The sequence below is a fragment of the Chenopodium quinoa genome, unplaced genomic scaffold, assembly GCF_001683475.1.
Source record: "Chenopodium quinoa cultivar QQ74 unplaced genomic scaffold, ASM168347v1, whole genome shotgun sequence".
Taxonomy (NCBI): domain Eukaryota; kingdom Viridiplantae; phylum Streptophyta; class Magnoliopsida; order Caryophyllales; family Amaranthaceae; genus Chenopodium; species Chenopodium quinoa.
The window spans coordinates 1,400,602-1,419,402 of NW_018744582.1; the positions used below are offsets into that span (position 1 = coordinate 1,400,602).

The following is an 18,801-nucleotide window of genomic DNA, read 5'->3' on the forward strand; positions in this document are numbered from 1 at the left end:
GTTAGGGAGGTTTTATTCATGCAATTTTTATTAATCTGAACTAAAATGAACTTACCTAAACGTAAATATATTGATGTGAATTTACTAGAAATTATCTTAGTTATCAACTGATTAAACTTGAAACTCTTGTTCTTCTGACACTTATCAAAACTTGTTAGCTTTTATCCGCACTTACTTTTGTTATATATAATGATGTAAAACAGTTAAAGATAGTTTTATTCATGAATTTCTAAGCAATATGGAGTATAAAATTACTCATATTGAAACTTATTTAAATAAGATCAGATAAGGAGAATATATTTATAACACTTAACCAGACACACCATTAGCTGATAGTGTGACGTATTAACACATACAACGAGTGACATTGCTAATAATGCATCAATAAGCCAACAAGGTTGAACATAAGAACTATAGTCACTTAGTTTGTACCTCTCTCAATTATCAAGAATAGTAAGTATATCAGTGTAATAGACTAATAAGTTATTAGTCACTTAGTTTGTACCTCTCTCAATTATCAATAAGGTTTGCAAAGTTATTAGTCTATTACTAATAACTTTGCAATCCTTTCTTTCATCAATTCAATATCTAAACAAAACAAAGCTAAATTATTCAAAATCTAACAACATTTTAAACCATAATTTTCCACCAAAAAACAAGAAGAAAAAAATGTCTGACAATAATCTAACAGTGGAAGTCATTTTACAGCACATTAACTACAAAAACATCCCCAATAATCTAACAGTGGAAGTCATCAGTCGTGCTTTGATAAGAGTTGATGCTAACCAAAATAAGAAATTCACTGTAATCTAAGTGTTTACCAATTTTATAAACAGCAGGAATTAATCTGTAACACTTCTTAGAAGATGAAAATTTTGTAACTAAACAGCAAAAAATGCATGCAGGCTCAGAGCCCTTGATTTTGAGATAAGTCAGCCATCTTTGAAGTTTAAATTATGAGATAAGTCAGCCCCTGATCACATGGTACATCAGAAGACAATATCAGACCAAGATATATTTCAAAACCATGAGTCACTTAAATCAAGGCAATAAGATCAGAGTCTTTTATCAAGAGGAAAAAAAAGAGAGGATACCAGACTGCCAGCAGTAAATATAGTATATCTACCAAAGGTTCCAATAACAGCTTACAAGCAGAATTGCAATCATAATTACCAAAAGCAATAAAATTTATACCAAGAAAAACAGCAAGATTTTAATAATAAGAATAGAAAAATCAAAACAATTACCTAGTATAGGAAACTATCATCAACCTCATCATCATCATCATCTCCATCATCAATGGCCTCATCATCATCCGAGCTAGAATCACAATCCAAATTTGAAGGCACTACAAGAAAACAACTTGATTCCGACGGAAAAAATCCGTCGGATACATCGGAAATTCCGTCGGGAAATGGTCTTCCGACGCAATTCCGTCGGAATCAGTCTGTCGCAAAACCCTTTGTAGGAATTTCCACCCCAACCCACCCCACCGCCACCCCCTAACCCACCACCCCCACCCACCAAAACGTACCACTGTAACCCCAACCTACCCCACCACCGTAACCCCATTAGCCACCCCCTAACCCACCACGACCACCACTGAACCCTAACCCACCACTAGATTCCCCACCCAACCCAAACCCACCCAATCCAGATCTACCACCCAAATGAATCCCACCTAAACGAACCCAAATCTACAACCCTAACCCTAACGAATTCGGCCGAACCACCCATCCTAAGAAAACCACCCCACCACCCACCTAATACCGCCGCCGCCGCCGCCGAAACAAACCATCACAGCCCAAAACTTAACAAAAAAAAAATTTAAGAAAAAAAATTAAAATCCCAACCCAACTCCCAACATCGAACTCCAGCAACCACCACCCACCACAACCATATATATTAAAAAAAATCCGATTAAACAACAAAATAAATAAAATAAATAAAATAAATAAAAAGATACATACCTTAATTCGACCACACAAAACCTCGAAATTGGATTTACGAGGCCAAATTTGACCATGAAAACTCTACATCTAGAGTTTTCATGGTCGAATTTGACTTGAAAACCTTTGTTTTCAGCAAGAGAACATAGAGAAAGGGTGAAAATTGTTGTTGATGTTGATGTCGGAAATTGTTGTTGATGCTGATGTCGGTGATGGCAGAGAGGAGCAGAGAAGCAGTGGTGGTGTTGTTATTGATGTCGGTACGGAGATGGCAGAGAGGAGTAGAGAAGGAGATCGAGAAGAGAGAGAAAGAGGGAAAGAGGAGGGAGGAGAAGAGAAGAATACTGAGAAAGGGAAAAAAGAAGACCGAGAAAGGGAAAGAAGAAGGAGAAAAGGCGGAGAAGAGGAGAGAGAAAGAGAAAGAGAAAGAGAAAGCAGTAGTAGAAGGAGAGAGATACAGAAAATGAAATAAGGGGAATGGGGGCTGTCGGTTTGGGGTTAAGAGGGTAGGTTTTTTTTTTTTTATTAATTTCCGACGGAATTTTTTTCCGTCGGAAATTTAAATCTCCGACAGAATATTCTGAGGGGTTTTTTTCCGTCGGAAATTTAAATCTCCAACGGAATACTCTGTCGGAAGCTGTTAATTCGGAGGGAATTTAATTCCGTCGCAAGAATTCCGAGGGATTTTCTGTCGTAACATACCTTTTCCGACGGAATTTTCTGACAAACCATAATTCCGTCGGAAAATTCGAATTTTCCGACGGACCTAAAGTCCGTCGGAACGATTCCGACGGAAAACGGCCTATTTCTAGTAGTGAGGGATTTTATATTCATCACAGCGTCAATCTTGAACACAAATTAGGGCTTGAACCGTTGAGGGTTTCAATGAGCTACGATTAGGAGATATAGTTTTCCCCCCTACACTAAAAGCCGACTCAGAAGCCACCGTATTAACCGGAATTGTTAGAATATCTTGTGCCAATATTGCAAGCTCCGGAAATCTCACTACATTTTGTTGCCAATACTCTAGAATATCTAGCTCCATGTTCAAATCAAGCTCCGATTACTCCAAATATGACTCAAGTTGGGACTTTTTTGTTTTAGTCCTTGTAATTCTTGAACTATAGCTTTGATAATCATCAAAGAAGTTTTCAACTTCAATCCTACTACTTGTATTAGAGAGAGCAAAAATTGGGGAAGTTGAAAATGTTGACTTATACTCATTATACAAAGATCTTAAAGTATTCAACACTTTATCAACTTCATACATAGCCTAATTCGAACCATATATCTTGTCAAAACAATATTCCACAAACTTTAACTTAAACCTTGGATCAAGAATTGCCGCACAAGCTAGATATATGTTATACTCGGACCAATATTTGTCAAATTTTTCAAGCATAGGTAACACCATTTGAGCTTAAAATTCATGTGGACCTTTAGATGTCTCAAGTAAACAAAGATGCACCATACATGCTGTAACAACCCCAAATCCCCCTCTACGGAAATACTAGTATAATACGTATAATTATGCCGTAGAGATAGACTTAGGCGTATTACCGTCGTGTGATTACGCAAGGCTACTCAAAATACTTAACTCAATAACAAAACTTGTAGCGGAAACTCAACTTTCTTTTATTAATACTTATAAAAATAGTAACATTGTTATGAGTACCCAAAATAAAGACAAGACCAACATTCCTAAACTAGGTGAAGCAAATCCAAGGACTCTCATATGCTCATTCATGACTCCACCTGAAAATAGTCAACACTGCTTACCATTACGGTAAACAGGGCGAACCAAAACAAATACGAAATACGGATTAGCAAAATATGCTAAGTGCGATAAGTGCAAGATAAGTAAATTCAATTTATTTGCAAACATGTTTTTAAAACCAATTCCAATAATTAATCCAATGAATTCCAAAACTCATGTTTCAAACCAATTCTCAATAATTCAATAATTCGATGAAACGGTTTATAAAACCAATTCCATTAATTCAATATTTCAATAATCAGTTTAATAAAACCAATTCCTCTTTTTAAAACCAATTCCTCACTCAAGTGTACACACCCCCCAAGCTAGTCTCCTTATATTGCAAGGTTATTCTTGAGGAAAGACTCGGTCATACAAAGTCCAAAGTCTTATCTACCAAATCCGCATAGTGGGATTACTATCAACATGCTTGTAAAACTTTAATAATAATAATTCAATAATTCGTCCTTAAATAAAATCAACCTTTATAATAGGTTAAATCAAAACTCCTTTTTATTTAATTCAACATGCCTTCAAAATCAACCTTTTAATAAATACTTGAGAATTAAATCTCATATAAATAAATTTTCAAAATAAATAACTCTTCCTTTGGAAAACCTTTTATTTAATTCAACAAGCTTTTCAAATCAATTCCTTTATTTAAACATGATAAGTAATTCAAACCATTCAAAACATGATTTTAAAATCAATCCTTCAAAAATACATTTATTAAAACAAATATAAAAATCAATTCCTCCAACCATACTTTGTTTCATAAATCATAATTCCAATCAATTTAATTCAATCACCAATAATATCATATAAAACATGTTATTCAAACCAATCACTTCCAAAGGTATCTAGCCACCAAAACGTACCTTTGATCCTTGCAAGCATTTACACAAATATACTTCAAGAATCTTGATTGAACACACCCTACAAATAAATATAACCTTAATTAATATAAGGTTAACAAATAATCACAACAATTAAATCAAAAACCCCCAACTATATGTACATGAACCTTTTAAATTATTTTTCATAAACATGAATAAAAATCTGTAGTTATTTAATTAAAACTACTCATAATAATTTTTATAAATCCCCCATAATAATAATAATTAATTAAATAAAAGAAGAGAAGAAGAAAAGGTAGAAAACCAAGGAAAAGAGAGAGAGGTGGCGGCAAGGGTAGCCTTCCAGCAGGTGGCTGGAGGTGGCGGTCGTGGTGATTGGTGGTGGTGCAAGAAAGAAAAGTAAGGAAAAAAGAGAAGAATTGGATTTGCGTTGGAAAGAATAGGCAGAACTTGCAGAACCTATAACTCCTAATTAGGTGATTCTTGAGCCTGACCACAATGATTTTTCGAGAGGAACACTTTTTTGTGAAATAGAAAAACCCCAAAACTGACCATAATTTCCCGAAAATTGGCTCCAAAGATATACGAGCTGATTTTCTCTTAGAAAAGAGGAGAAGAAGAGAATTGGTGTGAGTGTTTGGTCATGAATCAATAGGTATTTATAAGCTAGCTCATGCATGAATTATGGTAGGAAAATGTGTGAAGAATTATGGTAAAAAGAATTAAGGAATTACTTGGAGAAGAGAATGAAAGAAATATGAAAAGTTTTGATATTAAGGTGATTAAGAATAATAGAATTAAGGAAAGTGTGTTGTCGTGAAAAATAATATGACAAAAGAGATTACTTGGGGAATAATCAAGGAAGATATAAGGTAGGAAAATAAGATGATCAAATATTTAGGAGAGGGAGAAATAAAATTAAGGAAAATAAGAGATTTTAAGGAGATAATTAAAAATACAATTTTCCAAAATAAATCACCCAAAACTTGACCATGAGGGCCGAAAATATTGAGCTTCCATAGCTCAAATTTTCGAATCCTATTAGTATATTTTAGGGAATTATTTTGCTAGATTTAAGGAATTAAAAATAATTGTGTAAATAATATTTATTGTATAAAATAATTAATTAATAAAATATCAATTATTCACTAAATAAATTAACCTAGAAAATCAGATTTTCCACACTAGGAAAATCCGAAATTCTTAGTCAATAATTAGGAATTTTCGGACCTTATTAATTAAATAATAAAATGCAGTTTTTGCTTTAATTAAAATATCCGAAATATATAAATAATCAGGTTTTTAAAATAAATTAAATGGATTAGAAATCTTATCCAAAATCTAAAAATAATAATTAGGTTTCAAAATAACTTTGGCGCCAAAATTCAAATATCATTTTGGCTCCAAAATTCAAATAGTAATTTAAATTACTAAAATACCCCTTTTAGGAAATAATAATTAATTAATTTAGAAAATACTTATCAAAATACGGGGTATTACACATGCTCCCTTAAAATACATGTTAGAAGTTAGAGACTTATTGGCCGAGAACATACATGTAACATCATAAAAAAGTTTCAAAAACTTGTGAACAACACTCAATTTATCCTATTCATTTTCCAAAGGTACATTACTCTTGAAAGATGCATGTAATGACCCCAAGTGATAAACACATCTTTATAGTAAAGCACATTATCAAGCATCATATATGTAGAGTTCCAACGAACTTGCATGTCCATACGAAGTTTCCTCTTAGCCTTTAAAATGCTTTTGAGCAGTGTCATAAAAATCCTTGCTTCTAGAAGATGATCTTGTAACAAATTTTACCAAGTTCCTAATCCTATCTAATATGTTCTCAATACAAGATAGACCGGATTGGACAATAAGATTGATGATATGAGCACAACATCTAATATGAAAAAAACAACCACCACTAACCAACATTCCCCTTGATCCAAGACGATTTTTCATGTGCTTAACCATCACATTATTGTAACTTGCATTGTCAACCGTTAAGCTAAGCACTTTGTCATCTAAATGTCATTGATTAAAAAACATAAAAATCTCTTCGGAGATGCTTTGTCCACCAAAAGGGGGTGACAATAATGTGAACTTGATGATCATTTTATGAAGTTTCCAATCATGATCAATAAAATGGGCGGTTATGCAAATGTAATGTTGCCAAGTGTGTGATGATTTCCAATTATCAGTTGTCAAACATATTCGTCCGGGTGCAATAAAACCATAAATCAAAACTAAAATTGTATAAAATGCAATTATAAATCGAAAATAAACAGTAAAACCATAAATCAAAACTAAAATTGTATAAAATGTAAAATAAAGCGGGAAAAACATACCTTGGTAGTTGAAGTGATATGACGGAATCCGCGATTGAGAGCAGCGAGCAAGAAGAAGGGTGATAAATTGAAGATTGAGAGCAATAGCAAAAAGATTGACGTGAGTAGATTTTTTTAGGGTTTAGAATCTGGGAATTTTTTTTTTTTTGGGTTCATAATTTGGGGGAAATTGGGAATTTTTATTTTCAAGGTATCATAATTTGACGTTAGGAAGTTTTAGAAACAGAAAAATTATGATAAAAAAAGCCTAATAAGAGTTACCCAATTTCAGCCCTTTTTAACTTAGATCCAACCTTTTAAAAGCCCATTATTTAATAACCCCTTAAAAGCCCGCCCCATTAAAATATTGGATGGATAAAACCCTTTTATAAAAGGAATGGGTTAGGGCTTTAAATGGGCCTCTAGCCCATTAAACAGGTCTACTAATAACCTTATTATGTAATAGTATAATATAATACACAATCACACATTACATAGTCTTGGCATTAAAAAGATTGGAACAAACTTCATTTGACAAACTTGATAGAATATATGATAAGATATTCTGTTATTGCAGTGCAATTTATCTTTCTCATAATCCCGTATAACACCAACGCACCAAACATGTTGAGATGGACATCCATTTTGTTCGAGAGAAAGTGGTGTTGGGTCAGGTACAGATTCTACATGTTCCTTCACGGTAATAGTTTGCAGACATATTCACAAAAGGACTACCTCGACAAATATTTTTGGATTTCAGATCCAGTCTCAGCGTTGGCCCTCTTCCCACTATGACTGTGGGAGTGTGATAGAATATATGATAAGATATTCTGTTATTATAGAATATATGTGATATATTTTGTATAATTATCTTATGAGGGATCCTAACCTTATAAGGGATCATATTATAACCCTATATATATATTAATTAATGAAAATCACTCCAATCTGAGGAGTTTTTACAAAATCTAACAAAACTTTTACCTCAAGAGGTCGGTGGACAATAGCTTAGCATCGTTTCCATCGTTGGTTCCCATATTTATTTTAAAAACAAAATTCAAAATAATGTGGCAAGAGATTGCTAAAGACAGCAGAATCAAAATGAAACCTGTTGTTCATGCAAAACTTACACAAAACACGTGTATAAACACGTGGCAAACTCTTTCCTTCCATATAACACAACCTTTCTTCCTTTCCATCATACTTACTTCCTCTATTTCTCACTCTCAAACCTGAAATAAACTTCGTCTAAATTATTAACCAACAGATTTAATTACTAATTATGGCAACAATGGATCGCGATCGCGATACCAGAGACCCAAGGCAAATCCATGTCCACACCCAACACGCATCCCTTCACGCCGGCAATGTAAGAGGTGCTGGCGGCGGTTACGGTAGTAGCACCGGAGGCGGTCCAACCGCGTCGCAAGTGATTGCTTTGGTAACCCTTGTCCCTGTCACTGGCACCCTCCTCTTCTTGGCGGGCCTCACTTTACTCGGGACCGTCATCGGGTTATGCCTAGCAACCCCGGTATTCCTCCTCTTCAGCCCTGTCCTAGTCCCTGCTGCTCTTCTTATGGGGCTTGCTGTCACCGGGTTCCTCTCCTCTGGCGCGTTTGGTCTCACGGGCCTGTCTTCGCTGTCTCGTGTCGTGGGGTATATTCGACAGGCGGGGCGTAGAATGCCTGATGATTTGGATTATGCTAAGCGTCGTGTGGCGGATATGGCGGCGTTTGCGGGACAGAAGACGAAGGATGTGGGACAGACTATTGAGAGTAAGGCTCGTGAAAGTGGGACTCATACCACTAGTGGTGGTACTACTGCTACTACTAGGACTTGAAAATGAGGAGCATGCATGCAACGAGTTTTTATGTTGATGATGAGTTAGTTTCCTTGGTTGGGTTTTGCAGGGTGTAAATTAAATTTTCAGTTTGTAACGTTGTTGTTCATGTTATAACTTTTTATGGGTTATTGAATAATTTTATGATTCCAATGTAATGTTTATGCTCGAGTATGATCAAGTACCTGCCTTTTTGTTCATTTTATTTAATCCGTTCTGTTTTAGTATTGTTGCACTTGTTTTGGGACATTTTGTCGTGCAATAATTGCTTTATTTTCCAAATTTAATACGTACATTACAAACTTGCAATTAATTACGTAGCAAATAAAAGTTGGAAATACTACATTGCTATTTTAAACTTTGGATGATTTTTGAATAAACTGTGGCCAATCACAACCGCTCATTATTCGTTGATGAATTTGACTTTTGATTTTATTTTTGAAAAACGTTAATAAATAAATAAATAAAATTCTATCCCATTATCATTCAATTTTTATTTATTTACTCAATGTTGTTTGCTTTCATTCTTCGTAAGTTCATTCTTCATTGTGTGTTGCTTCAATCCACTCCTCATCACAATTAATAATGTGTTTAGATTGGAAGAAGCATGAGGGAACCACATATGATGATGGACAAATTAGCATGGAGCGTGAGCCAATAACTAAAATGTGTTTTGATTCTTGGACATTCTGCTGCTTTGCCTTGTCTGTCTTCTGTTATTTTTTCCATCAAAGCAGAATATTGTTGTCCTTTCACTCGGACTTACTTTTTCTCAATGTCGTTTGGTTTCATCCAATTCCTCTTAATTGTGTGTTGCTTTCATTTTATTTTTGAGAAATCTATGCATATACAATTTAATTAAAGTGGATGAGGATTGAATTGAAGCAACAGAATTAAGAACGACATTAAGCAAGGAAAAAGAAAAAAAAAAAAAAAAAACTGGGAGTTTTTTTTTTTTTTTACTTTTTTGTCAACGTTTTTAAAAATTAATCGAAAGTCAATTTAATCAACGGTTTACATGGACAAAAGAAATAAATGGTTGTGATTTGATCTAATACAATGGCCACAATGATAGTTTTTACAATGGCCACAATTGGCACTTTAAAAACTATCATTGTGGCCATTTAAAAGCTGTCTTGTAAACTTAAGTAGTGCTAAACATATTAAAGGAAAACCTCTCAAGGAGGGTTTGATGAGAATTGAACATTTGAACTCCCTTCATGTCTCTAATTTTAAGGGAGGTTTCAACCTACGCAATCATTTCTCATTTTATATCCACCTAATAACTATTTGTTCCTTCTGCTCTGCATAAAATATAGGGTTTTAACCATTAATATTAAGTAGAAATTTTGGTTTAATGCTGAAACCAAGTGAGTGTTAAGTATATCAAACGAGCATCATTGACACTAATATGGTTTCAACTCGGACAGGGCCATCTCAAAATATTTGGGCTTGATCCAGTGCTAATATTGATAATTGGCTATCAACATTGGTAGACCTCTCAGACTATCAACATTGTGAAAACCTTGTTAGAGGAAAGAGTTGAATATTAAGTATTGATTTTATACGGTCATAACAGTAAAAAGCATTATTAGAAAGTTTGGGCCTCTATTTTTAGAGGCCTTGTATAGTTGTATTGAGGGTCTTTATTTGCACGGTGGCATGGATACCTTCCACAAAACATTAAGGTTTTGGGAGAGTAAAAACGTAAAATGCATCACTTATCTACGTGGTACACCAATGAGATGTTGGTCTAGTGATAAAAGTTGAGAGCTTACCTACAATAGGTTAAATGTTCAAATCTCTCCGTCTATCATTTATAGTTTGTGGATAATCGAATGTTTACCAACTTAAAAACCCTTGGCCCCAAGCTAGATGCCTCTTCCAAGTACCTTATTAAGCTTGTACAATAATTGTTGTCAAATCTGTAGCAAATAAGAACTTGAGAGTGATTAAGGCGCCTTATCACTTTTGAACTAGAGGGGTAGCTCATTACAGTATATGCTTCACATCAATTTAGTGAAGACAACCTCTGAACCTCACTAGAAACTTCCAAAGTTTTAATACCGTTAAAATTTGAGGCATATCATTATAAAGTTTGGATAAAATTCTGTTGTCTTTGTATGAGTTGCGTACTACGGTAGCATTTTACCCTCATTTATTTAATGGTTGTATAAATCATCCAAGTTATACGTGAAAGCTCATCTTTCCTATCATAATTAAAGATTTAATAAGACTTCACCTATTGAATTGTTAAAAGGTCCATCATTCCTAACATAATTAAGGGTACGACATGACTTCACCAATAGAATTGTTAAACCCCGTCTTCTTCACCTTTTGTAAAATACCCCGATGCTGACCCTACCGGCAACCTTTTACTCTGTACCTACTAACATGGCCTTTAGCAATAGTCGTGCACTCGTGCCTTATTTGTTTGAAAGCGAATGATCGAAGAAGAGCATTTAAAGTAGAACGCAATAATGCAGTATAATTTCCTTCAGAAGATGGACATCGAAATTATTGAAAGATCCAAAATGCAAGAAAAAGGGCTAGTACATAATAATATTACCCAAATTGGGAACATAATAGTACATAATTTTGATAGTAAGAATTTACATTTTCACAACCCAGTCCAATGCAAGCCACAACCCTCTTAGGATTCTTCGATGAAATTTTTTTTTTTTAAAAAAAAAAGAGTACACTTTAATAACTTACATAATACAACAGAGATGGACAAACAAAGAAATAAGATTAATAATGAAAAAGAAGATTAAAAAAAAAGGAAGAAAAGCATGGGATTCTAGATTCTTCTTATCATCATCAAGAGCCTTGGAAAACAAATACGGTCGGGCCAATGAGATGATCCATCCAAACAACAATATCACCCATGATGATCATGATCAACTCAAATCCATTACTTGGATTTGAAGGGAATTGCCCTAATCACAACTGTGTGGTAAAGTGCTGCCAATGCTGCTCCAATGAATGGTCCCACCCAGAAGATCCACTATACAAAAGACGTTAACACAATTATTAGGGAAAAATATAATCATGTGAAATTGTAAACTAGAAAACATGTATATAAAAGTGTTGCAAGTATAAAGAAACGGATAATCCGTATGATGTATGAAGCTAATGACCAAGGAATCGATTAAATTAATCAAAGGGTCTTTGTCTTAATCTTTAATTAGCATAGTAGTAGGTAAACATTAACTTCAAAGACAGCATCACCTCCACCAAATCTTTTATATTCCATTCAGTATATGTTTGACAACTAACCCACATGGGTATCATAGTATAGTAGGACAATGATATGAACAAAAAGAAGATTAGGTTAATATTTGCCAAATGCCAAACTGTTATTGGACCCCATCTTTATCTTTATATAATAAGCTTTCATGAGTATTACTACCTTATCTCTTTGTTATACAAAATTTGATAGATTCCTTATCCCTATTCATTCTATTGTGGTTCAATTTATGACTTTTTTGTGTTGCCCATTATTAAAATGGGCCTTATTATATGGCCTTCTCAAAACAATCAATTTCCCACCACTCCTTTTTATAAAGGTATCTAGACTTCAAGAAAAGTTGATTAGTGTAAATAGGTTTCCAACGTATATATTAAGTAAACTTTTGAAAAAATAATTACCGTTTAAGGTAAGTTAGGTGACTCACACTTTGTACAGTTACTTATCTATACGACTTGTACATACTTGTCTGTGGTATGCACCAAGGCAAAAAGTTGTGCAAGGGTTGAAACATTGTGAAAAAACTTTACAGTCTAAAATAACTAAACATCTTACACATACGTGAAAATGTGGCGTGCATGATGGAATTATTGTGAGACGAGTGTGATTATGTAGTATGTACCATATTAGAGTGGACTTGTAACATTTTCCAGGAATTATACTCAGCAAATTTGTACATGACATCTTAGAATATAGGTTAGTTTGAGACAATTTCACCCTAAGACTTGGTCGTACATGAATGATATAAATTTGATCAAATGGAAAGTTTTAAGCAAACTTACGTGGTCGTTCCAGTTGTTAAGGTGCTTGTTGTAGATAATGGCAGTTCCAAGACTCCTAGCAGGGTTGATACCAGTGCCGGTAATGGGGATGGTGGCCAAGTGAACCAAGAACACAGCGAACCCGATTGGGAGGGGAGCCAAGATCTGTAAAACATTGTTTCATACCATTAACTCAAGCTCATATAACAGAAATTATAACATAAAGTTAATTAACTTCATAAAATTGCGTAGTGACTAGTAGCTAATAAAACTGCATATAGTACTTACAGGAACATGAGAGTCCCTGGCGCTTCTCTTGGCGTCAGTGGCGGAGAAGACGGTGTAGACAAGGACGAAGGTGCCGACAATCTCAGCACCAAGACCATCACCCTTGGTGTAACCATGGTGAACATAGTTGGAACCACCGCCTCCGGCTTGGTAAGGAGTGGGTTGGAATCCCTTGACAACACCAGCACCGCAAATGGCACCCAAACATTGCATGATCATGTAAAAGACTGCTCTTGTCAAAGACAATTTCCTTGCCAAGAACAATCCCAATGTCACAGCTGGGTTAATGTGACCTCCTGTAATACACCATCATCCAAGTTTTCACTAGTTAGGTACTGTACTTGATAGATCCATACACATTTTCATAAACAACAGTCTTTGTTTGATTTATTTAATTCCACATTAATTTTATTAGTGATTATGCATCAAATAGTTGAACACTTTCTAAAATTTGCAATCAAAGATGGAACTTTAACTAGATCCTACTGATAATAAGCTGAATTCTTTAGATTATTCTGTTTCCAAAGATACTATACTGTGGATGTCAACTAGCCAAATCCGTGTAAATACTGGAATCAAATCCCGACTAGATTCACTACCATATGTGACTTGACCCAAAAAATAACTGTAACACTAAGATAGTCCGTACATGCCTTTCATTTTAATTCTAGACTAGAAGACATATATAGTACAGTTTAGCATGCTCAAAACCAAATAAACAACACCCCAACACCCAAAAAACATTGTATTAACCCAAAATAACCTACTAAACTAAAATCTAAAACAATTCCAAAACATCCCATATCATATTTCACAAAAACCCCACAACATTTTGTTCAAATTCCACCATAATTAATTAGTTATACATCTAATCAAGAAAAAAAAGTAGTAATTAAAGTTGAAAAAACAAAAGGGATGTAAAAAATTACCAGAAATTCCAGCAGTACAGTAAACAAGGGCAAAGATCATTCCACCAAAAGCCCAAGCAATACCCTGAATACCAACAGTCTGACACTTATTGTCAGCACGACTGTAACCCATAACAGTCAAAATACTGATGTAAAGAAACAAGAAAGTTGCAATAAACTCGGCAATTCCAGCCCTGTAAAACGACCATGATGTCAACTCTCCGGGCTCAAACAGCGGCGCTGGTGGTGGCTCTTTGTAGTCTCTGTCTTGCGCCACCGTACCCAACCCCTGCTTCTCGCCGTACTTGTTTGCTCCTAGTCTAACATCTTCTTCTTTGCCCTCCATTTTTTTGTGTTTTCTTAAACAAAAAAGTTGGTGAGTTTTCTTTTCTTCAGTAGTGTTGTTTGTTTGGGTTGTGAATGAATGAGTGAGTGAAGAATGGGATAAGGATGGGTGGGTTTTATAAAGGGGGAAACTTTAGGTTATACAATTGTTGGGGTGTGATTAAATTTTGTTATCTTTGGACCGTCCATTAATAATGGTGCTTAATTATAATAAATAATATTATAATTGTTAATTAGTATGTTTATGTATGATGATGATTATGATGAGAAAATAGTTTTTGTTTAGTATAAGTTGGCTTATGTGTTGTGGGGGGGTGAAATTGACAATGAAAGGTTGTGCCTTAACCTATCTTAGCTGGGCAATTGAGGACCATACAAAAAATAAACGTTGGGGGTATTAAAAATAAGATTATAATTTAAATTATAAAGTTGAGTTTTTGTTATCAAGTGAGAAATTTGAGAATGTGTGGTCATTTGAAGAGGTGGCCACCGCCCATCTTAGATCATAAGGTGGGAATTTTATTTATTTAATTTTTTTTTTTTTTTTTGAAAGAGAATTACTTCTTTTGCATTTTTAAGTGTTACGTTTGACTGGCACAAAATTTTAGAAATTGAGTTGAATGATGCATGTCGGGTTAATAGTGCAAAAAAAATGTACGGAGTATAAGCTCAAGTTTGAGTGTTAAAAAGTATTGTACGGAGTATAATCTTAAGTTCGCGTGTTAAAAAATACTATACAGAGTATAAGCTCAAGTTCGCGTGCTAAAAATGTTTATACTTTGTATAAGCGTAAACAAAATATATGATATGAAATTGAACCCATTGAATAAGATAGAGTACCAAGTAATAAGGCTTTGAATAATTGGTGAGTTCACCTTGTAAGCTTCATATCACTATGATACTTAGTGGTGAGGATCGTTGACCCTTTCCGCTCACTTTTAAGTGTCTTGCCTGCAAATTTGCATTCTCCATAACTCAGTAATTCAATATGACTTGCAATAATCAATTGGAAATCTCCTTTACGTACACTATATTTAACTTGGTATTGTAGTAATCATTCATAATTTCAGCAAATCAAAATAAGAAATTCAGTCTACAACATTAATTTCAGATATCATCACTTCATTTTCATAGTACAGTAGAATCTTTGGATTCAAAGCACACAACCTTTATTTGACAGGAAAAGGCACATTTCTTCACTACTTCAATCATAATTCTACTGCGTATGGCCCATAAAGGCGATATGGCCGGTAGATGCATGTCGATTAATGTAGTTATGTGGACTATTGGTCACATATTCATCGTTTTCCAAAATTATACGCTATTTTGCAATTAAGATTAAAGAATAAAATCTAAGCTTGATCTCTTTTATTTCCTTTAATTAATGATACCTTCAAATTATAATTACTCTATGATTCATAGAAAAACAAGTATATTTGTCCAAAAAAAAAAAAAAAAAAAAAGTATATTGGTAACGTAATAAGGGTTGAGTATAATTGATGATTTGCTGCTCATTTATATTCATAATTTATATTATCAGACAAAACCAGCTAATTTTAACTAGCTTCCACTGTTTAATTAGCTGCTAATCTCTCTTGTTAATTTTACTCAAGCTAATAATTCAACATATAATCAAGTTTATGTTACAGTATCCTTTTGGCTTATTTGTATGGGATTTTGATTTTGCTGAATATATTCATTCATCATTATCAACTTTTAAACTATGAGAATGTTTATTTAATCAATAAGTAAATATATATTTGATTATACGTATAATCAAATGTTAGTACGAGACTACGAGTATACGTAATTTTATTTTCAAGGCATGCATATCCTTATTTTTCTTTGGGATAACCGAATAACATGTTGGAGGAGACTAAAGTGATATAAGTAACATCGAGAATTGCATTAATAATTAGTTATAATTAAACACACAATATACAGTGTTTATTGAATAAATAATAGAAATTTAATAATTTATTACAATGGTGCGATAGCGAAATTTATGATTATATATCTTTGTTCCTAGTATATTTGTCACTCGAGCAAAATAATGTGAAGAAAGCTTTGTATTCTACCAGCAATTTGTGCAGATAAATGGACAAAAATTAAATGTGGTGCCAAATAAAATTCTTTGAAGAATCTTTTTCATTATTTTCATATAAATAAAAAATTATGTCTCTTTCATACATGCATAAAACGGTCCATGAATTGGGCCAATTGGCTCATTACTAACTTTGAGAGATTGTAATTTAAGGATGTGAATTGTTATATTTCCAATTTTGTATGTATAGCAACTTTCCTTTTTGTTGTATTACATGAGTATAATAATTGTGTAAAAAGCCAATTAATTAGATTATCCCTAATTCGTTGCCCCTGGAAAATGTGAAATGAAGCTTTATTAAAAATAAAATACTCCATATAATATATAAAGTACTTCTATAATTATTTTGTTATAAGAAAACAATTGAGCTCGTCATAAAAAAAAAAAAAAAAAAATGAGAAGATAAGGTTTATTAAATACAATTTTTGTTTTCGGTGATACAAATTCTTAAATAGTCCTGGTTCATATTAATTTTATTATTAGGGACACTATGGTCTATATATTAATTATAAAAAAAATTAAAAAAAAAAAAAGTCGCTATGTTAAAATGAAGGTTATTATGTTAAAATTAAAGTCATTGTGTTATTATAAAGATCATAAGAGGTTTTTTTTTTTTTAATGAATGTGTTTTATACTGGTCAATTTGAATAATAAAGGTCACTATGTTAAAATTAATGTTACTATGTTTAACATAGCATCGCTTGACATATATGTACTTCAGCTTCACAATAATATTAAGGTCACATGAGTTTAAATAAAGGTCACTATGTTAAAATTAGAGTCAGTATGACTTCTTTTTTTTTTTTTTTTTTTTTTTAGGGAAAGAGTCACTATGTTTAATGCAACATTATTTGCGAGTATATAAGTCCACAATAATATTATTGTGAATCAGGTCCACACAAGTTTTTTCCAATTGGTGATTGAATATATAGGTAAGGTCTAGCTAGCAATGTGGAGATAATGTTCAAACCTCTAAAAAATAAAAAAAAAATAAAAAAAAGTATGTTGTTTAAATAATTCTGACAACAAGATGTTGCTGTCTAATTTCCCAAATCAACACTCTATGCATATGATGAAGTTCTATATAAAACTGAATTAATTATTATGCATCTTAAATCACAATATCACAATATAATATTTTTGTGATCGATAGCATCAAGCTATAATATGTGAAGTAGTATTTTAATCATAGAAATTATGTCAAGTTTGATAAATTAGGAATAGATGGCATAGTACTCGTATATACTTCCTTCGTCGGATTTGAAAATTCAACTTATTTTTCGTTTTGGAGTGTTTTAGAAAATTCAACTTATTTTTACTTTATTCGATTTTAAGTCCTCTTTATTTACTTTATTTCTTCATTTATGTCATACTATTAACACAATACCCCAAACTTCCTTTTACATACCATATTCTCTATTATTACTATTTTCTTTATTTGTCTGCTACTTTCACCCACTCACTCAAACTCACCTAAAAATAAGAGTTTACAATGAGTCGAACTTTTGAGAACAAAAGGATGGATTACATACTGATACAATATATGATAGAACAATGTCTACTACAAGAGGGGGGGTGAATTGTAGTCTTTAAAAATTTTGCTAAATTAAACTGACTATTAAGAGAGAAGACGCTCGAGATAGGCAATGAATTATTTCACTATGTAAAAATGAATTACAAAAGTAAATATTTTGCCTAGACCCAAGTTCCCTGATGAACTCAAGTATCCCAATTACGACCCCTCAATCGCAGTTTTCACTCTCTCTGTGATTCGACTCTGAATCACTTGTACAATGTGACGGACTCACTCAATCCTCACACTTATAACTCTCACAAACCCCAATCCCAATTACAAAGTAATTACAGGATTTTCCTAATGCATTTAAGAGACTCAAGGATGGAATGAACTCTGATTTCAAAACACTCAGAAAACTTTAACACTCAGAAAACTTAATTTGTTTTCCTACACTTCAAACAACTTTGTTGACTTCTTTTTATAGAGAGATTTGATAAGTCTCAACCATGTTTCCACTTCCCCCTTAATCCCACGTTCACCATAACTAGGGAGTTAAGATGTACGTTGAGGGAGTGGAGAATCATGGATTCACTGACTTCTCTCCCAAGCTTCAACATGTTTTCATAAAACAAGGCAACCGAATTTTACTAAGTCAAAATCAGTTAGGAAGATATTTATTAAAAGATAAATATTTATTTAAAAAGAATAATTAAAAAAGATATTAAACAGATAAAAACATTTAAATAATTATTTAATTTAACAAGTAATAAACTTATCTTTTAAATTAAAGATTATTTATCTTTTATTTATTTGCAAAATATATCTTTTCAAAACTGATTTTTTTCTATCCTTATTTCAAGGACTTTAAAACTGATTTGAAAGATTACGTTG

The 18,801-nt window shown here is 33.1% G+C and overlaps 2 protein-coding genes and 1 long non-coding RNA gene across 3 annotated transcripts; 1 reads left to right on the top strand and 2 right to left on the bottom strand.

The window, feature by feature from the left end:
- Positions 1-286: 286 nt before the first annotated feature.
- LOC110699248 lies at positions 287-1,521 on the bottom strand. Its single transcript, XR_002506885.1, has 2 exons — positions 1,248-1,521; positions 287-973 (listed from the first exon to the last, which is right to left on the bottom strand). It is a non-coding gene; the product is annotated as an uncharacterized LOC110699248 (long non-coding RNA).
- Positions 1,522-8,103: 6,582 nt separating this feature from the next.
- LOC110699453 (oleosin 18.2 kDa-like) lies at positions 8,104-8,941 on the top strand. The gene has a single exon (XM_021876958.1). It carries the CDS (start codon positions 8,181-8,183, stop codon positions 8,736-8,738), a length of 558 nt encoding a protein of 185 aa, XP_021732650.1. The 5' UTR covers positions 8,104-8,180; the 3' UTR covers positions 8,739-8,941.
- Positions 8,942-11,273: 2,332 nt separating this feature from the next.
- Positions 11,274-14,439, bottom strand: LOC110699249 (probable aquaporin PIP1-4). The gene is made up of 4 exons (XM_021876740.1): positions 13,967-14,439; positions 13,038-13,333; positions 12,771-12,914; positions 11,274-11,745 (listed from the first exon to the last, which is right to left on the bottom strand). Exons 1-4 carry the CDS (start codon positions 14,289-14,291, stop codon positions 11,653-11,655), a joined length of 858 nt encoding a protein of 285 aa, XP_021732432.1. The 5' UTR covers positions 14,292-14,439; the 3' UTR covers positions 11,274-11,652.
- Positions 14,440-18,801: the final 4,362 nt, after the last annotated feature.